This window comes from Aptenodytes forsteri, unplaced genomic scaffold, assembly GCF_000699145.1.
Source record: "Aptenodytes forsteri isolate BGI_AS27 unplaced genomic scaffold, ASM69914v1 Scaffold18, whole genome shotgun sequence".
Lineage (NCBI taxonomy): Eukaryota > Metazoa > Chordata > Aves > Sphenisciformes > Spheniscidae > Aptenodytes > Aptenodytes forsteri.
In genome coordinates this window covers 485,115-504,575 of record NW_008795135.1, presented here as the reverse complement: position 1 = coordinate 504,575, position 19,461 = coordinate 485,115, and the positions used below count along the sequence as shown (strand labels likewise).

The 19,461-nt window shown below is 42.0% G+C and overlaps 1 protein-coding gene across 1 annotated transcript in view; it reads right to left on the bottom strand.

The window, feature by feature from the left end:
- The window catches only part of SLCO5A1 (solute carrier organic anion transporter family member 5A1), a 92,537-nt gene extending 92,304 nt beyond the window's left edge, over positions 1–233 (bottom strand). Inside the window, exon 1 of the mRNA XM_009278422.2 lies at positions 65–233. Within this exon, the coding sequence (XP_009276697.1) occupies positions 65–233 (169 nt within the window). The remainder of the gene's footprint in view (positions 1–64) is intronic.
- Between the last annotated feature and the right edge of the window lie 19,228 nt (positions 234–19,461).

Genomic DNA, 19,461 nt, shown 5'->3' with positions numbered 1-19,461 from the left:
TCGACGGCGTGGGCACGGCGGGAGCCCGCGGTAAACCGAGTTACACCCCCTCGCAAGAGCTTACGGAGCCGGGGCGGGAGGGTGAGCCCGGCGGCCGGAGGCGGCGGGCAGGCGTTGCGCGGCGGGTGCGGTGCCTTTGCTCTCCTCTGGAGCTGCCGAGTGCTGCGACTTGGCGCCCGTCGCTGAGAATCGGAGCGCCGCTGCGACTTGGCGCCCGTCGCTGAGAAAGTCATCGGAGCGCCCCGCGAAGTGTAGGCACGGTTGTCAGCCCCGGGCGGAGCTTAGGATGCTCCGTGGTGTTGCACCGTGTTTTGTAAAAGGTAATGAATTATTCGGAAGGCGATACCTCAATTACAGCGCCTGCTGAAAAGTGAAAAGAAAGAACAAAGGGATTTATTATTTTACTTATTCTTTTTTTTTGGGGGGGGGAATAGAAAGCCAGGCCACCTGATGATCAATGGCTCATCAATGCCCAGGCTCTTGTCTCCAACGTGAGCCACCTCCAGAAGTGGGAAATACACACAAAACCTGGGAAAAGTAGTTTGGAGTTTACTCCTCACAGAGTTCCCTCTTAATCCCCTTTTCTCAGTTTGTGTAGTGTCTTGAATCGCACTGGTTTGGTTTTTTAGTTTTTAAAGCCCCCAAGTCTAGATAGTCCTGAAAATTATTACATTTGCTGTGGTTTGATAGAGGGTGAACTGATGAGGTATTCCTCTTTTTGCCCTACATTTTACCATAAAATAATGCCAAGGAATACACCAAAAAAGTATAATATCCTACACATTTCTGAATAGCTAGTGCTTTTCTGGCAGGATAGAGGATTTACCTTTGATTTGTTTCCCCTCCTTTGAAAAAAAAGTGGTTAAGACTGACTCACCACATTTGTTTACTTATTTATAATCTTGATCGGTAAGATAGTTTCATAGGATACCATTTTCAGTTTTTATCAAGCTTGTGCTTGATACCTCTTTGTTCTTGCTTAGCACTCAAACAGCTCAAACTCAACACAGCCAAAACAATACTTTTTTTCCCCTAGGTTTTCCCCATATTCCTCCTGTTTAGATAAGGTACCCCAAGTTCAGTGGTTGTCTAGGCCTGTAGGTTTAGTATGCTCTTTGATTCAGACAGGTTTTCAAGGATCCTTGAAAAACTCATCTCAACGATTCTCCGTCTCAATGATTCTTTCTACATAAGGTCCCTAACACGGTTTCTTCTCTCTCATCTTCCCACAGCTTGTTTTTACTGCAGTTCCTCTCTTTTTGTTCCTCTTCCACTGTCAGCCCCTCATGGCCACAGCTTCCTTCGCGCCAGCTGTGGCACTCAGCTCAGCCCTCGGTAAGCTGATGCAGCTCACTGAGGCAGCATGAAACCAACCCAAGGGAAAGAAAGATTTTTGCTTTTGTTTTTGTGAGCTGGATCACTTCACCAAGAATGGGAGCACAAGAGCTTGTATTAAAAAGGGAAGGAAAAGGGGGAGGTCCATGGGGAAAGAGGAAGAGAGGATAGCCCATTTCAACAAGGACAAGCTTTTAATTCAACTCAGTCATCTCATTGAGCCATCCCTGAGAACATACATGTAATTCAGCTGAGAGGCAGTAACCCATTAAACTTCAATAACTCCATTGCACTTGAACTAGTATATGAACCAATAACTGCAGTTTGTAAGCTTTCTGGATCATGTATCTATACATCAGCTTTGGGATCTTGTTCTATGACCAGGATTCCTAGCCATTTTTGTATAAAACCAACAATAATTTTCATGAGATCACAGAATAACAGTAGGTATTACAAAAGCATTCTCCAGTCCCATGGGAAAATATAAGGGTGTAGCATTCACAGCCTTCACAGCAGTTCCAAACAGTACAGCCTGCAAAGAGGTACAATTTCAATTCTTTCTGCAGTGGCAAACCTATCAAGAGATAAAATTGTCCTTAGGACTATGTGAAGACGTTTGTTTTAGGAAGTTACTCCAGCAGACTACAGCTGCTAAAATGCCTGACTTCCCTTCTTACTTTTGGCTCTGAATACTTAAATAACAGGTTAGCTGAGCAAAGAGAATATTTGTAGTCTGCAGTGGGTATGAGCATCCAGTGCCAAGTGATGAATGGGAAATCAATATTACTCCCTTAACTTGACAGGTTGATTATAGAAGGTGCAATGATGGTACCAAAGTTCACAATAAAATAGAAATGTATAAGACTTATTATGCAAACTTTCTGCTTTTAAAGTTTCACCTTAGTGAATTTAAAATATACAGAACCCTCAAGCACAAAGCAATCAATTGGTGTTGCAGAACGAACTGTTTATGGCACACTGCAAATCCAGTGCCAAGTGATGAATGGGAAATCAATATTACTCCCTTAACTTGACAGGTTGATTATAGAAGGTGCAATGATGGTACCAAAGTTCACAATAAAATAGAAATGTATAAGACTTATTATGCAAACTTTCTGCTTTTAAAGTTTCACCTTAGTGAATTTAAAATATACAGAACCCCTCAAGCACAAAGCAATCAATTGGTGTTGCAGAACGAACTGTTTATGGCTACACTGCAAAAGAACATCGTTCCCATTTTGCTAGATTAAGAACATGAGCTGACATCCTACTTTTGATTTATCTGTGTTAGTGAAAGACATTAAGTCAGGACTAGTGGGGGACAGGCCCTTCATCTTAACAGCTCAAAGTTCCCAGTTGACAACCTCCTTTCCACGTGGGCTGCCCCTGCTGCGGCGGTGAGCGCTCGCTCAGTGCTCTCAGCTGCTGTTCTTTGAGGAACACAACCTCTTGGCAGAGAGACGGTAACCATCAGCGGAGAGGAAGAGAAGTGCCTTAACTCAAGCTGGCTTGGTCTCATGAGCTGTATCAGTTTCAGAAGAGAAGGTAAAAGAGCTACAAAGGCACCATCTTTTTAAGGTCACACTTTAGTTGTGATGGATTTGGGGCTTTACATGTATTTGCTAGTCCAGGGAGCTGCTGACGCCCAGCGAGGTGCCTCAGCCTGGTCTATTCCAGGCCACAAAGAGAGGGAAGAACTTGGCTGAACGGTGGCGTGAGTTGATGGCTCTGCTTTTCTTTCAGTATTTCACATTTCCAGCCAGGTTTTCTACTCAATGCTATGCCACAACCGCAATAAATCAACACACTTGTCTTCCTTCCCCTTTTCCCCAACACTGCTGCCATTTTTGGGCAACATCTGCTCTTCGTTCCCAGCCCAATATTAATAAAGCAATAAGCAAAACAGGATGTGCATTAGGAGGCTAATGGGCTTTAGGTCCTCCTGGAGCGTGAGCGTTGGGAAGCATAAAGCGAAAGGACAAGTAACTTCACTCCTCAGGGACCCTCACCAAGCTAGCTAGTGTCCTAATGAACTCCCGAGGGCAGCTCACTGCTGGGAGAGAGCAGCTCATTATTTTTATTTGGGATGTCAGAGAGCGCACTTATAACAGCAGATCCTAAACTAAAGAGCTCATTTAGTACAAGAAATGAGCTTAACCACACTTAGATACTGTTCAGATAAATCCACCTTAACGTTTATCGGTCTCCAGAGAAGAGCTAGCTACAGTTTCATGAATAAAATAAAGAAACCATGAATGGGAGGAAGGTGCAAAGCAATAGGGGAAAGGAAGAAAAGAGAAAGATAGTTCAGAAATACCAGTTAAGCTTAGGGGTGACAGCCATCATCGTTAAAACTGTACGTATCAGAGAAGAAAGGTCTACCTTTTCTCACTGAGGTCATTCTTCTACATTATAGTCTGCCCTGTGCCATGCCCACCCATTCAGGGAGCAGCCCGACGATCCGCAGCGGGGCCAGGGCGGTGGGAACAATGGGTTCAGTTGGCCATCCAGTGATCATTGGGCACGGAGGGGTGGTGAGCCAGGCTTGCATCAGTGCGGGGTGGCCAGTCAGAAGCTGCAGGTGATAAGGCTACTTGCAAAGGGTAGCACAGAGAAGGCTCTGACACGCCTTGCCCATCGCAGGGCTGAATCTGGCACCATGCCTATAAACATGGGCTCCCCTTTGAGTGCCTGGTAGCAGGATAAAGCCCATGCCACCTATATTAGTCATTGTGATGGTTCTATAGGGCTTACTGTTTTATTTTAGAAGATGCCAAGTCTCAGGAGGTGAGTTATAGTGAATCTACTTGAGATAATTTTAAAAGCTGTATTCAAAATTAGACTTCCCTTCTCAAGCAAAAGCCCAATGTTTAAGCGTGTTTGTCTGAAAAAACTAGTCAAGCATCTTAAAAATGGGACTGACTCTCAATTATTTATGTCTATCTCCTATGCAAGTACACACAGAAAAACTCTTATTTTGAAAAATAAATTTAAGTGTAAAAGTCTTGGTTTTTTTTATACATAAGGAGTATAAAGAATAAAACAAAATTTTAAAAAAACTAGAAGAGAAAGCACAGAAGAAACAAGGAGAAACTAAAGCATGTTTTCTTTTTCTACATACCATTAACCTCTGGAGATCATATTGATAAATGCTAAGTGACAAACTAGGAGGCAGGGGCTCTAATTCCCAATCCTGCAACATGTCAGACTGTGCTAGGAATTTGTCTAGTGGGGCAAAGGGAAGGGGGAGGATGCAGGAAGCTTTCAGAGTCAGCACAGGACCTCTATATGGGCAGTCTCTCAGGTCTGAGGAGAGCCGTGAGATCCCTGCGCTGAGGAGAGGAGCAGGCCCTTTCCTCCACTCTGGAGCCGGGCTGGAGCCCCTCACTCAAGCACCGCAGGGTGCCGAGGCTCTGGGCAGCTTTGAGCCACAGCTCATCCTGCAACGCAGTGCTCGAAGTGCTGCACTCTAGCCCCGAGCGAGGAATATCTAAAGGCAGATGATCCACCAGCTAATCATCAAAGATATCTTTTCCCCAAGTTATTTACAAGTAAGATATACCAGATTATTAAACACCAGGATACTTTGTTAGGAATGTATACAGGGCTGTGGTAGCCTAGCAGCAATAAGATAAGATATGGTATATGCCTTGAATGCAAAGGTACATTTAGTGCCTATAATTGTTTCCTAAGGTCTATACCCCTGGTTTTAAGCTTTTTTTGCCCTACTGCCACATGAGTATCAGGCATTAAGCAGATATGAGATACTCACACAGTCTACATGGGAGAGGAAGAAGGGAGTTGTACTGTGCCTTTCTATGCCATTTCATTCTTTATGTTCACATTTTTTCCCCAAAAGTCCCAGTTCCTCTACAACATCCTGGTTTTAAAATGATATAAGCATTCATCTGAAACTGTGGAAGCATCGTTCGAACCCAGGATGTCTCATTCACAGAGATCTCGTTTCTCAGCATCTGCAGAATAATTTCAATGTCACCTTTCAGCGGCCTTTTGGCAAGAATTCTGTATTCATGTATAAGCTAATGCATTTATATTTGGTTAATATATGCATTATGACCTTAACCATCCTTAAACATTATTCTCCTCACTAGACTTACATGCCTTTAAGTGTGCTAGTTTTAAATGTTAAATAACAAGGTCAAAATACTTCGAAATAACAGTTTGAATCTGTTTGAATTCTTTGCCCAGATCCAAATTCAAAATTCCATATTAAAATAGAACATTTGCTCATTGTTTTTTCCCCCACCTGATCGCTGGTTTCTCTCAGGGGAAACACACTGGCAAAATCACAAAATATCAGTGCCACAATAGAAGAAACATGGAAGAATGCCACCGGGTAAAAATATCCTCTCCGAAAGTCAGTACGCAGGAACACAAAAATGTCTGGGAACTCCTGGGTCATCATCCCCCGATCCCAGTTACCATGACACGATAGGCTTTTAGTCTACTGTGGGCCACAGTGTGGCCTGACCACAAACATCACTAACAGCAAAACATAGACGTTTTAGTGCAAAACACCAAAAAAACCACAAAATCTATAATGCACCATTAAACAGAGAGCAAGAAAAAAATCGATTTCATTGCCAGCTTCTAAGTAAATCTACTGTGTGTCTAGAGGTAGACACATCAAATGGAGGTGTGTACACATTCTGGACCATGCCAGTGTCTGAATTGGTGCTCCAAGGTGTCACCACAGCCACTCACCTCAGATGGGAGTCAGCAATGTGCCACCTGGAATCAGCACTTGTGCCTTCACACAAAGGGAAAGAGCATTTGTCCAGGGAAAGCGCATGTCATTCAGAACCAATACCTTTAAATAAAATAATGAGCAAGTTTAATGAGTGAGTAGCAATAAAGTAATTGAACATTGATGAATATAGAGAAAGGTAGCACAAAATAAGAGTGATGAGAATAGACTCTCATGAAAGACATTGCCATCTAAAATGTGATTTAATATAATAGGTTCAGTAAATCTGAGAATATTAAAAAGGTTCTTCAATTGCCAGTACAGAAGCTCGCTTCCTCCTGTTTCAGTAGACCTGAAAAGGAAGAAAACTGCTGAAATGAGGAGAATTATACTCTGAGATAAGTCCATAAGACTTCTACTCCCTACCTCTGGAGTGGTGAAGTAATTTCAAAGCCCTGGGGCTACTGTACATCTCCAGCACTTAAACCAAATTCTCTACCTAGAATATGAAAACCAGAAAGGAATGTAGTGAGCTATTTACAATTATCTGGTCTGAAGCAATACATTGTAAAAAGCAGAGATACAAAAAAGTAGCCAAGAAAGCAGCTGGTAAATATGCACCAATGTTCAAAACAGATTTAGGTCAGATATGAGAGCAGAGTTTTGTTGTTTTTTTAGGAAGAATATTTTGCCCAGCAAGGCATATTTTACAGCCTTAGGATCCCTATACAAATAAAACTTGCAGATCTCTTAGAGGAATGCATGCAAAATTATCCTGAAGTTATGTATTTATTATTATAAGGCTGAAAAAAAGAACCAAAGGAAATGCGCTAAGAGGAACCATATGCTCAAACATTATTCACCTTTTATCCTTGAAAACATGTTTTTAATGTGGGCACTCTGAAGGCTTATTTCAGCAAGCAGTAGCCTCTGCAGCTGCTGACCCAAGAAAGCTTTCAGGCATGGCGGTCATGGAGGCTTATATATGAAATCCAATGGTGAATTTAAACTATTGCAGCCTCCCATTCCGTGTTAAAGACCACCCTGCTATTGCCCTGAGCTCTAATCTCTGTGGCACAAATTCTCATCTGAGTTATAGAGCAAAGCGATTCCCCTGGGTTCAGGAAAATACCATTGGGTTTGTTCTACCCATAGGACTGAGATCAGCCATCCGGCTGCCACCGAGGATGAACACTGACCTTTAATCCAGTATTCATCGGTTGGGGAAACTTGCTGCACTGGAGCTGAAGTGAGAGGCAGCAGAGCAGAGATGTGGTGACTGTTGACCTGACGGGTCCTGCACACAGCAGGGTTGGTGTTTCTAGTGTTTCCTGGGTGTCACCAGAGACAGGAGGAGATACGTCGGGCTGAGAGGACACCTTCTCAAAGGGGGAAAAGCAAGCTACCCCCATTTTTTCTCCAGTGAATTTCCTGCCCTCAGTATCCTATTACAGGCTCTACTGCTGCCTCCGGATGCGATCCAGCTACCTCGTTGCTGTCAGGAAGAGGAAGGTGACTGTTGCAGTGCTTCTTTAAATGATAATATTCTGTATCAGCTAAGCTAAGTCACCGGCCTGTGCCGCTCTTCAGCTTAGGGTCACAGATAATAGTAAGATACTTATTGTCATAACATTTTGGGGAAGGCCTATTCTCATCTTAGCTTTAGTTAGCAGGTTAAATCATAGCAGGAAGATGGGAGATTTTTATTAGAAATACTGGCTAGCATAGAGCGAGGCGTTGCCAGAAGTGGAATTGCAAGAGGGGCTGAGGGACTGCAGTTCCCTCTTCTGCAAATGCAGTTTCTACTCCGCGGTGGAGGGCGGAGGCTCTATCTTGCTCCCTTCCTCCACTCACCCCAACTGGCAACATGGTCCTGGCCTGGACAATAAATAAATGTTATTTTGTCTGTTATATCTGCGACCAATAATACAACTTGCAAAAAAGTTAGGGACCGAGGCGTGTGTGAAGGCTGTTAACCCAAGTGTGCCCCGGAGCACGAGTCCACTCAGCCAAAGCCAGGCACTATAGCCCTCCTTTCACCCAGACGGTAATCTTTTATTTTCTTATTTTTAAAAATGCTTTGTATTAGTTGTTAAGTTATAATTAGATGTCTGTAGGGACCATTAAGACAACTGGGTGTTGTGCAGTGCTTAAGGACACACTGCGGAGTGTGACCTCAAGGCTCTTATGGAAGTCATATAGGACATCGCTGGGACTGTTGCTCCCATTGTCAGCAGGAGCAAACATTGAGTTTCTTATTGTCTTTACTACTCCTCAGAAACCCTTCCGGTCCACAGGGACAGAGCTTGTGTTTGTACAAGAAATGCTGCAGTGTGTTCACTTTCAATATGCAACGTTACCTGTGGTGAATGGAATTAAATGATTTTACATATAAAATGGTTATGTAAAATTAATCCTGAATAGTTTTAAAAGGAAATCCTGCTTAGAATGATGCTCATAAAGCAGATTTCCACTCAGATGTTTTTGGTCTGTCATTGTTGCCCCTGCAGCTATTATTTTGCCTTTCATGCCATGACATTGCTGAATCTGAAATGTCAGAAAATGGGCTTCCTATCCATCACCTAAAGGAAGAATTGCTCCCAGCATGAGGACAAGACAAAACAAGTAAGGCTTCAAGGGCAGTGTTAGCGGGCTTCTTTAAGTATTAAAAATCTTATTTAGAAGTACAAATATTACTCAACAAAGTGACAGGGAAGACCAGTAAAAACTATTATTACTTACGTGCACACATGTATGCACACAGGCACACGCGCACACAGACTGCACTCACACTAGTAATAAATAAAGGCAAAGAGTTGAACTGAAGACTGAAAGAAAGGGCGTGAATTCAATGGAGCTGTATAAAACCACCGGAGAAGGCAAACCAAGCTGCAGTAGGCATTTCAACTCTCTCCTTATATGGTGCCCTAGCTAGCTCTTTTACTCCTCATGGTTTAAGCAGAAATTCCCACTGACATGTGTTGGTTTGTGTTCTGTGAATTAGTAGATGGGGGCAGTGGTGAATTCAACAATGGGGGTTTTTTTAACTGTTAGCTACATCCAAGAGGTGGAATGCTGTCCAAAGTCTAAAGGTAAAATCCTGGCCCCACAAAAGTCAACGGTAAAATCTCCATTGCCAGGCACTGATTCTCCAGGTTATTCTCTCCTTCAACCCATTTTTTGTCTTCTGAGAAACAAAGAACCTACATGCATCTGAAACCTCTTTAGGAGAGTCTTTGACTCTCTATCTGTGGGATCCTGAATACCCGGGGAAAAAAATACGGCCCAGACTTCTCAAAGGAGAACAGGCTGGAGAACTGGGAGTGCCAGTCCCGTCCTCCCACACACGACCTCCAGTTAGTGCCTCTGAAGAAGTTAGTGCCAGGGAAGAACTTAACCCAAACTGCTGTACCCTCACAGCCAGCCTCACTCGGACATGGCGTTGCCTCACTCTCCCCCGCTGGCGATGGCCAGGGCACAGGGTGCCAACACCAGAGCATATGTGCTAGCCACCACACGAGGTGCCTGTCCCTGGCAGCAGGTCCTACAAGAGGGACAAGCGGCAGTAGACAGTCCCTCTCGGTAGATGTGTTTTCCAATGGGGCCCTGGTAAGAGCGGCCCTCCGCTGACCCCTGCCCCCCCACTGGCCTTGGATCAGCAATTATGTTTCAGCAACAAGAATACCATTCAAATGGGAAGAGAAATATGGATCCGAGAAGGATGGCTTGACAGCAAAAAGCCAAAATACCTTTGCAATTTTCAACTGTTTAAAGATGGTAGAAGTTAGGTTTTTATGCAGATTTCTTGTAGACTAAGAAATCACGTTGTCCAGCAATCCTCAAAAGGATTAAATCCTTAAATTCAGCAGTATTTTGAAATGTTACTATTCAGACACGTAAGGTAGAAAAATTCTGTCTCTCTGCACGTGGACAGCAAAAAGCCATTCACACTCAGCTACCTGAGGGAAGAAGTTTTCCATGTTGGGTCTTCAGACAGAATTCAAACTACAGCCTTCAGGTGCAAATGAATTCCTCTGAGTGCCACTCTCTCAAGCTCCACTGCCACCATTTACAGTTTGTCATGTCTTCTTGCATATTTCCTACTGTCCTACCTTGCACCCTTAAAAAGGGAGGATGCGAGAAGTCCCCAGCTTTCAAATACTCCTTCTTGGACGATCAAGAACAATTTTGGAAGAGAGGACATGATAATATGCCCATCATTCACAATCTAAATGACAATGTGCAGCATCAGTTTTTAAATGTCAAGGTCATTTGTGGTATTTCTATTTTGAGTAAAATGGCTCCTGCTGTTTCCATGGTTTCACCTGAAATATATACTGAGCCTTATTGTTAAGAACATTGAAACCCAACCATTCTAATAAAAAAATAGACATCCTCTTCTGTAGGCAGTTAATTTGAATTTAAATACAAAGCAGTCTGTGTTTACCCTGGATGGGTTTATGGGGCTCTACATTGCATTTGTGAACAAAAACAGATGTTTGGATTACCCAATTTACCCTTCTTTTTGGCATATTGCACAATTATAGCTTTAATTACTTCTACAGCATAGATTGTTTCTGCAGTAGAAAGACCAGCTTTATTGTTTACTACACATAAGGAAATATCAGCTTTACTAAAATAAACTACTGAGAAAACATAGTAGCTCGCAGTCATAATGAAAATGCAAAAGAAACACAATAGTCTTTAGAGAGAGATTTTAAAAGGTTAGCATTGCTTCAGATTGTATTCTGTAAGTTCACATTCAACTGTGGAAATATTAACAGTTATTAGAACTGCTGAATTTTCCAGGACAAAATAGTCATTTTCCCATGATTGCAGTTACTACTTAATAACTATTAATCAGAAACAGAATGCTGGAAGGAGATTGAAGAATGACTCAGATGAATAAGGCAAGGAATAGTTTAATGAGTTTTAAAACCTCAAAATGCAAAATTAAAACTGTGGATACTGAAAGACAGAAGATTTCCATATTAAGGCCTTTAGCACTGTTCGTGTTGAGTTGTCAGTTTCAGTATACTCATCTTTGCAATATTACTGACATAAACACTGTGTTTTGTCACCAAAATGAGGTTACAGAGGTGTAGCTCCACTGATGTAGATAAGATTGGAGCAGACACTGCATAGCAAGGAAGTCCGTTGTTTCATTAAAGGGACACCTTTACAGCCCAATTTTAAAGAGAATATAGAATATAATCAAGTGTTGAGCCAGGTCATTATTTAAATTTGTCTTTCTTTCTTCCTTTCTCTCTTTCTTTTGAAACATATCTATTATGTTCTATATAGATCTATATCAGATCTACGACTGTCATCAGCTGAAGCTGTCATCATTCACATGACATCAGACTGTGCTATTTTTTTCATTTGCTAGTTACTTTTTTTGCAGCTGCAGAAGACGCAGAAAATGTAAGCACATAGAGGCAAACTGCCATTTTATCTCTGATAAATGATAGTTTCACGTTGTGGAAAGTCTGTTAATTTCCGCCTTATCAGGCCAAGAGATTTTAAAAGCAGTGAATGGGATCCAACTCACCTAACTGCAGTTGTCTAATATGTGGCCACCCGTGCTGGGTTCATGGACTAGGCTCCATATTCAACACATACAGAGGGAAGTCAGTGGTTGTCCTCTAGATATCTTTTGCTCTTTACTTTATACACATACAGTGAATAGTGAGTTGCTCCAAAGTGAAAATGCTTAGAACGTCTGTACAATGAAGTAGCTCTGAACAGTTTTGCTTAGTGTCAGCGGGATTTTATACAAAACTAAAATGGGTGAGGACTTAAGACTTTGGTTACCTGTTTTGTATTATCTAGACATGTTACGTCTATCTCTATACCCTTCAGTGTTAATGCTTGGTTGATACATTTCTCATAAGTGGGCTTTTAAGGTCCTTAAGTTTTTAGTTATTAGGGAAAAAAACTGAAAATTTGTACACCTTGTATATTTTCTTATTTAGTCAGAAATCCTAAAGAAAATTATAAAAGGGTATAATGATTAGTGTCAGGCTTGCTTACATTCTCCACTACTTCTATCCATCCTGGCCCCCTTCCTCATCCAGCCTTCAAAAAAGGTCTGTCCCATTGCTCTGCCAGCTATGCTAGAAGTCACCTAGCAGGTGTGCAGGAGGACATCCAGCTCCTGCAGCGTGTGCTCTCTGCATCACAAAGGAGAGGGTGCAGACGACAGAAGGATGAATTGTTCCTACCAGCTTCACTTTGGCATGATGGCACAGCTTTGTACTCTCCTCATCTTGTTCAGCTAAACAAGCTGACTTGAATCTAGCTTTCGGAGCAAAACTGCATTACACAAGCAGAGCTTGTGTGAGATCATCAAAGAGGCATCATGATGTAACAAAAAGTATTGCATCTGATACAGCAAATGCATTAGTAAACTCTTCATCTTTTTTTTTTTTTTTTTTTTAAATACAGACAGACCTTATAAACATGCAAGTTCTGTTATATCCTTTCTTGTACCTCAGGACACAAGAGAAATGCACAAGTTAGAAAGTATTCCCAGCACTTAGGTGCTTCAAATTCCAATAATTTAATAGCTGAGAGGTTAATGGCTGTGGAAAAATATTTACAATGCTCTAAAATAAAAAAAACTGAAAGCTGCCATATCCTAGCACATCCAAATAAAAGCATAGAAAGTTACAACCAGTTAAGACTATGGGAATAGTATGAATGTTTTACAGACTGACCTACCTTAGGCAAGCTAATATTTGGGGCAAGGTGCTTAGAAATCTTGTTTTTCCTCCTTCTTCCGCTCCCCCCCGCCCCCCCGCCTTCAGCTGCAAAAAGTTCTTTCAGCTCTTTCTTAAAGCTCAGGGTATGCATGGCACACCGGTATTGAAATCTCGTATCTTTTGCTAGTTTTGCAGAAGGCCATACATTGGGTTCTTTTGATCAGAATTTCTGGCCTAGGAGAAAGAGATTTTATACAGTCACTTATCCTATCTTGCCTGCAAAATAAAATCTGTGCAGTCAAGAATTTCAGTCAAGAGTTTCTAGGGAGAGCTTCAAAGCTCTGTAGACAGAGAGGAATTTCAGATACCTCTTAGCTATACAGAGCCCTTACTCTCCCCTAAAAGAAGACCATACGGTCGGTGCTCTGCTGCCAACTCAGTGAGTGGTAGGGAAGCACAGATTTTTAATCAGCTGTGTTAAAACTCAGGCAAGACTCTGTTGTTGCTTTTAGCATTAAAGAATATAAATATTTTGGAATAGATTTTGTATGGATAACATGAGAATACTTTAAAAAAATTTTGATACTTTTCATCCTGTAGGACATTTTAGTGTCTAAATGTAGGTGCCTATCTATAATCCAAGTGTAGAAGTTCCTGCTCTAGTCACTGAAGATAAAATACTTGACTCATTTGCCAAGTATAGATGTCAAGTGCCATCGGAGATGTCACAGGACACCTGGGAGCGCTGCACAAAGGTGGCAGATGTGGCACAAGTTACAGAAGAGACCCATGCCTTTCCAAACTTCAGCAGGAGATCAGGCAGGACACCCAAAGGGCATTAGATTCCTCCATTAGGCAAACTCAATAGAGTTTGGAGCTCCTCCTGTAGACTGCTGTTTAAGGATGACTTGAAGAGCTCACAGCAGTGAGCAGTCTGTCAGCTGCATCGGTTAGGTTTCCACTGACTGAAACAAAGTTTAGACACCCAGTTCCTATGTCGTTACCTACATCTAGGTCCCTAAATTCGTCTGTGATCTGGTGCTGAATCTCACCATGCGTGTGCAGATAAGAACACAAAGTTATTGGGAATTGCAGAGACAGAAGTAAAATATGTTGTGCAGCAGGTAACAGTGATGTTTCAGGGAACACAATTTCCAGAATTAGACACCGCCTGGAATAGGTTGATGTGTAAGGTCCCACGCCAGCAAAGTATTTACCATTAAGCATGTGACAAGTTTTGTCTTTATTCAATGAAGCATTATAGCATATTCTGGGAATTTAGGATGTGCTTAACGGGTCTGCTGATTCAGGACTCAAGCTCCGTCTATATACACACGATGTCCTACATGAAATCTCATGCTTGAGCACAAGGCTTTGCAACTCCTGCCTACCGCGCACAACCTCAGTGGAAATATGAAAAAAATTAAATTCAGCTAAGTGGATTTCTGAGCACAATCATAAGGAAAATATGAAATCACATTGTCATCATGCTCAAGCGCTCACAGTAGTTGCCAGTTTGCTGACATACGTCAACTGGTGAAATTGCCTTTGCCTAAGCAACACAGGGGTTTTGTCTTCAGGTGCATGGCCTTAGTTCTGCAGTGCACATGCAATTCAGGCACATGGCTTTGAGTAAGGAGTATTTGAAGTTGAATTCAATTTTAAGAAGCTTGCAGACCATAACTGATTGGCAAAAGAGACAGGAAACATGTCTTCCCAAGAGTTTTTTGTGGGTTTTTGGAAGCTATGAAATAGGCTTTTACAAACAAATTTATGGGCATAAAGAAGCATTTGACTATTGGATGCTTCTATAGTCAATGGGGACTTTGTAATAAAAATGTTCATTTATTCTCAGTTCACCCAGAATTTCACTACTGTGAACTTAGATAAAACTCAGATCTCTTCACTCCCAGGGCTGAACTGAAAGGTTACAAAAATAAATGGTCATGTTCTCATGGAAGAACCAACATCTGGTATAAAATACATGGCAAGGAAGAAAACATTAGTATTTTAACCTCTTTAAAAAAAAAACCAACCAAACTGGTCTTGTTATCTAACCGAAGTATGGCTCCTTACCAGAGCTGGAAGGATTTTTTTCTTGAATAGGTTCTGTAGACCTGTCTGAGGTCTTAGGCCTGATTTACTCTTTCAGGATCTGTGTCATTAGTGTGAGTAGTGGGGGGGGGGGGGGGGGAAGCAGAACTGGCAAACTTCAAGTAGAGATATTTTATTTCATGAAAAAAAAAAATCCATTCCTTAGTAAAACAACTTAACAAAAAAGTCAACCTTCCCAAATCAAAGGTGTGGTTATTTCAGTTGTTTTTTAAATTCAAGAAAGCTTAGCTTAGTTTGGTCTTGTTTCTCCAGCCACCATCATTTTTCTACATGAAGCTGAACAATGTGTGCCAAATGCATTTTCAGTTAATAAATTATTTGTACAGAAGTTTTGCTGATAATTCTACTGAAATGACAAGAGGATGCTGATCTGCTCACCTTGTCAGTATGCTCCCCAGCCTGTTTTTGCCCAAACCCTCCTGCTCAGACTTGGAAGGAGACTTACAGTTCTGTAATGTAAATGGGCTGTGTATCTCCACAAGAGACTCCACCACCCTGTCGCCCCCTTTCACCCTGCAGAACCAATGCAGACTGGCCCCAGGAAGAGTGCTTCATCCTCATCAAGTGTGAAGAAAGAAAAGCTGCAAGTCAGCGCTCTCCAGTGCATCTGCATTTGCATTAAGTGTTGCACCTCTGACTATTTTACAGATTGAAGTAGGCAGCTCTGTTCCAGCTCTTTGGGCTTTGTCTTTCCTCCTGTATAACGGGCAGAGGATGCTGGCCATCCTTTTTTTAATGTCTTGAGTGGTACACCTATGTATCCCTGTACTAAAAGCACACATCAATCTAAAGACCATTTTTGTCACCCTGCTCCTCTAACCTACACCTTTCAACAGTTCCTCCCTCCTCTGTTGACCTCCTGGATACAGGGTCAACTCTAAATATCTGTCTCCCCCACCCTTGCCCTTCTCAATCCCTTCTCCTTTCCAATCTGCTTTCCCAGTATGGCTTTTGCTTTCCAGCACACTGCCACTGTGGTACAGGGGCCTGACCCACAACTCACCCTCTCCCCGCAGCTCCTGACCCCTCCTGACCCCAGAGGTGCATCCTGGCCCCGCTCCCTACTGCCTTCCTCCCAGCTGGGACCACCACAACCACTGCCCCACCAGCAACAGGGTCTCGACCCGAAAGCCCAGCTCTCACCTTGCAGCAGCAGAGGGGTCCCCCCGGCACTCCCCAGCCATTTTGTACCCATTTGGTAGAGGGCCAGAGCCTGAGGCAGGCAGGACCCAGGCAGCTGTGTGCACTCTGGATCCCATCCTGAAGTCTGCCGCTAAATGAAAGGAGTGAATTCTTTAAATATTTTCTTGTCATGCAATCTTCCTTCCAAGGGGCATTCTGGTGGTCTGGGTTTTTTTTCCCTCATTAAGAAATCATTTCTTTAATTTACCTGTTTCGGTGAAACATGAGGTTGTTTCTCAGATCTTATTATTACCCAAAGCCATGAACTCCATAAGCATGAGAACAACCATCGGTACAATTTTGCACTACATTGCTATGTTAAATCAGTAAAACACTGTTAATAAAACCCAGAAATACACTCTCAATTTAAGTGCAAAAGTACAAAAGCACCTGGTGAAAGATGGAGCTAGCAGGACCCAAACATTGGTAGTATCCAGTAAGGTTCAAATACCTAATGGGAGCTTGTTACTTGTGCTGTGCTGCCTACTGTATTTGATTAAATCCTGGTCCTGTAGCTGTCGCTCTGGCATTTTCAAGCCAAATCCAGTGTTAAAAATTTGGGCTTCCCATGTAAACTGGCTGACAGTCTGATCCAAACTGATCCTACAAAAACATTAGCAAGTCCCAAAAGCAGTAGGAGATACTGTTACTATTAGTAGCTGGTCTATTTGAGGAAAGATGGACCAAGAATGATGAAGAGGTTAAAAATAAGTTCAAAGATTTGTGTACTTGGCCACTCTGCTTTCTGTCCCTGTTATCTAACACGCTCACCTCGGAAGAAGCCTCTGATTTAATTAGAAGTACCAGTCTGGGATTTGTGCACTTACATAACAAAGCACCTTGGGAAAGAATTAAAAAAAGACCATTTTACCAAGAAAACTCTCCCCAAATATTAATTATTCATGTTTGTAATAATTACAGCATGGAACTGCACAGCTAGCCAGCTGATAGTTTTGCATATGCTGAATTACAATTGTTGTAGGCAATTAAGGCCAGAACCTGTGTGATGCTGATCATACTGCAGAAATACTATGGGTTTCCTCTAGCTTTCATTCTTCACTGCTTTAATGAAACTTTTTGTGTTTTCTAAAATATATTCTGGCCATAGTTTTTTTATTATTTTTTACAGCCAGACGATCTGCCATCTAGCCAGAAAGTTGAAACTGTTTTAGCTTCTATTTTTAAACCTCTGCCTTTGAAAGAGGTTTTGGGTTGTTTTTTTAAACTCACATCTGCCACTTAAAAAAAAAAGACAAAGGCCACGGTTCACTTCATTTCAGTGGATTTATCTTAAATCCTGGCAGGTTGGCTTGACACGTTTTTGCAGAACACATAGGACATTTGGGATTAAAGTTACTCCTTGTAACCGTGTCATTAGCGTCGTAGCAGCGTGCAGGCACTGATTATGTTCTCTTGGCCTCGCTCCCACACCTCTAATCTCAGGGCTGACCTGATTTATATCACTAGCTTTACATGGGCCTGTGTATATTGAAATCCAGGAGAGGGGAAAGGGCTGATTCCCTGAAAATAAACTCATCTGGCAAAGAGGTTAACCCATTTATAAATGCATTTTTGCCTGTTGCAGAGTGTGCAGAGTTTCATCCATTTAAGGAGCATAGGCCTAAATCCAGATACTGACACTGCTTGGGAAGGGAGAAGAAAGAAGCAGATGAAGTAGTCGTCCAAATGAATCGGTCACCAGCGGAGCAATTTAAATGATTTGGGGATCTTTTGGGAGGGAGGGAAGGAGAGAGGGAGAAGAGTGAATTAGGAGGTAGCATCTCAGAGTGATCATTTGCAGTAGTTGATTTTTAAGAAAATATTCTTTTCCTTTCCAAGTATCACTCATTATAGGTAACTTTGGAAAACTTGATGTACCCTTAAAAGCATTCCCAAAGTAGGTGCAATCAGTCATCAATGGCAGAGGCTTACATAATCTTACATTTACAGTGAGGAAAACAATTTCTGGAGAAGCATAAACATGAGATACGATGGCCCTCAGGCCTTTGTCAAAGGATTCCCAGCAAACAACTCAGCTGACACGGAGATTAACCACTTTATAAGTATATTCATATGCCTCTGAGCATGAAAAGTTTTACTCATTTGATGATCCCAGGTCTAAATCCAGATTCTTCTAAGCTTGAAAATACAGAACACCATTTATTCCCATCAAGACCATTTTCTGCACTTCTATAAAAGGCTTCTGCTGAAGCGTCAAATACACAGGACTAAGTTTAAAAACAGTGCTTTAAGAATTACATTCATACATAATACTGGAAACAGCAAGATGTGTGTAGGGTATTCCTGGGCTGCATATGCCAGATGTGGGTGGATGAGATGGGTGGATGCCAGAGGTGTGGATGAGACCTCTTTGCACATGGAGACCCCAAAAAGTGGGGAACCATGGCCGGGCAGGCAGAGCATCCATGGAGCTCAGCTGGGCTGCTGGGGCTCAGCTCACTCCTACATCTGTCTCTGCTTCCCTTCTCTGAGTGAAGGCAAGTCCAGAACATTTATAGCTCTAAGCTGTATATTAGGCACTGTGATGTCAGCCCCAGGAGCACACCTGGCTGTAGACCTTGAAGGCTCTGCTTGGTCAGCCAAGGTGCATCTTCCAAGCTTGTGGAGGAGAGGAGGGAAATGTCCTTTCCTGGAGCCCCAGGAGTCAGGCAGTAGCTGTGCCTGGAGCAAGCACACTGTGCTTATTTGGCGATTTCTTACAGTGATTTCTTACACTGTCTTACAGTGACAGGGCATCACACCAAATATTCTGGGGTTATTCTCATTTTTTACCTATAAATATCTAGCAGTAAAATCTTCTTAAATTCCTGATAGTCCAAAGCAGGAGAATGACTTCTCCAAGAGATGACTCAGATAGACCCCTAACATAGGTACTTAGAATAATTTCCAGTACCTCTAAATAAGATCAAAACCGTATTAAAATTAATATAGGGTTAGGAAAAATTGAGTGTGATCACAACTCTTATCAAAATCGACTAAATCATCCAGCCTGAGAATGTGGGAGGAATCATCCTGCCCTTGTCAGCCAGAAAAATGTGATGATTGTATTGCTATCAAATCTCTCTCTAAATAAAAAGTGTCAAGCTCATTTTTGTACCTGTTGCTATTGCATGTCTGGTGTGTCATGTTAAATACGTGCAAAATTCCTTCTTAAGAGAATCTTCAATTAAAAAAGGAAGAAAAAGGCAAGACAAGTTTATATGTGATATAATGAATAAGCAAAAAGAAGAAACAGGGAAGGAGACAGGGTAACAATCCCATTCAGATACTTCGTCATGTGTCCATAGCCAAGGGGTTTTTCAGACACTTCCTTCGTATATAAATGTAAATATACAAATGTTATATAGTCTCTGAAGGGTAATAGAAGAGACACACAAGACAGTATAATGATCACTT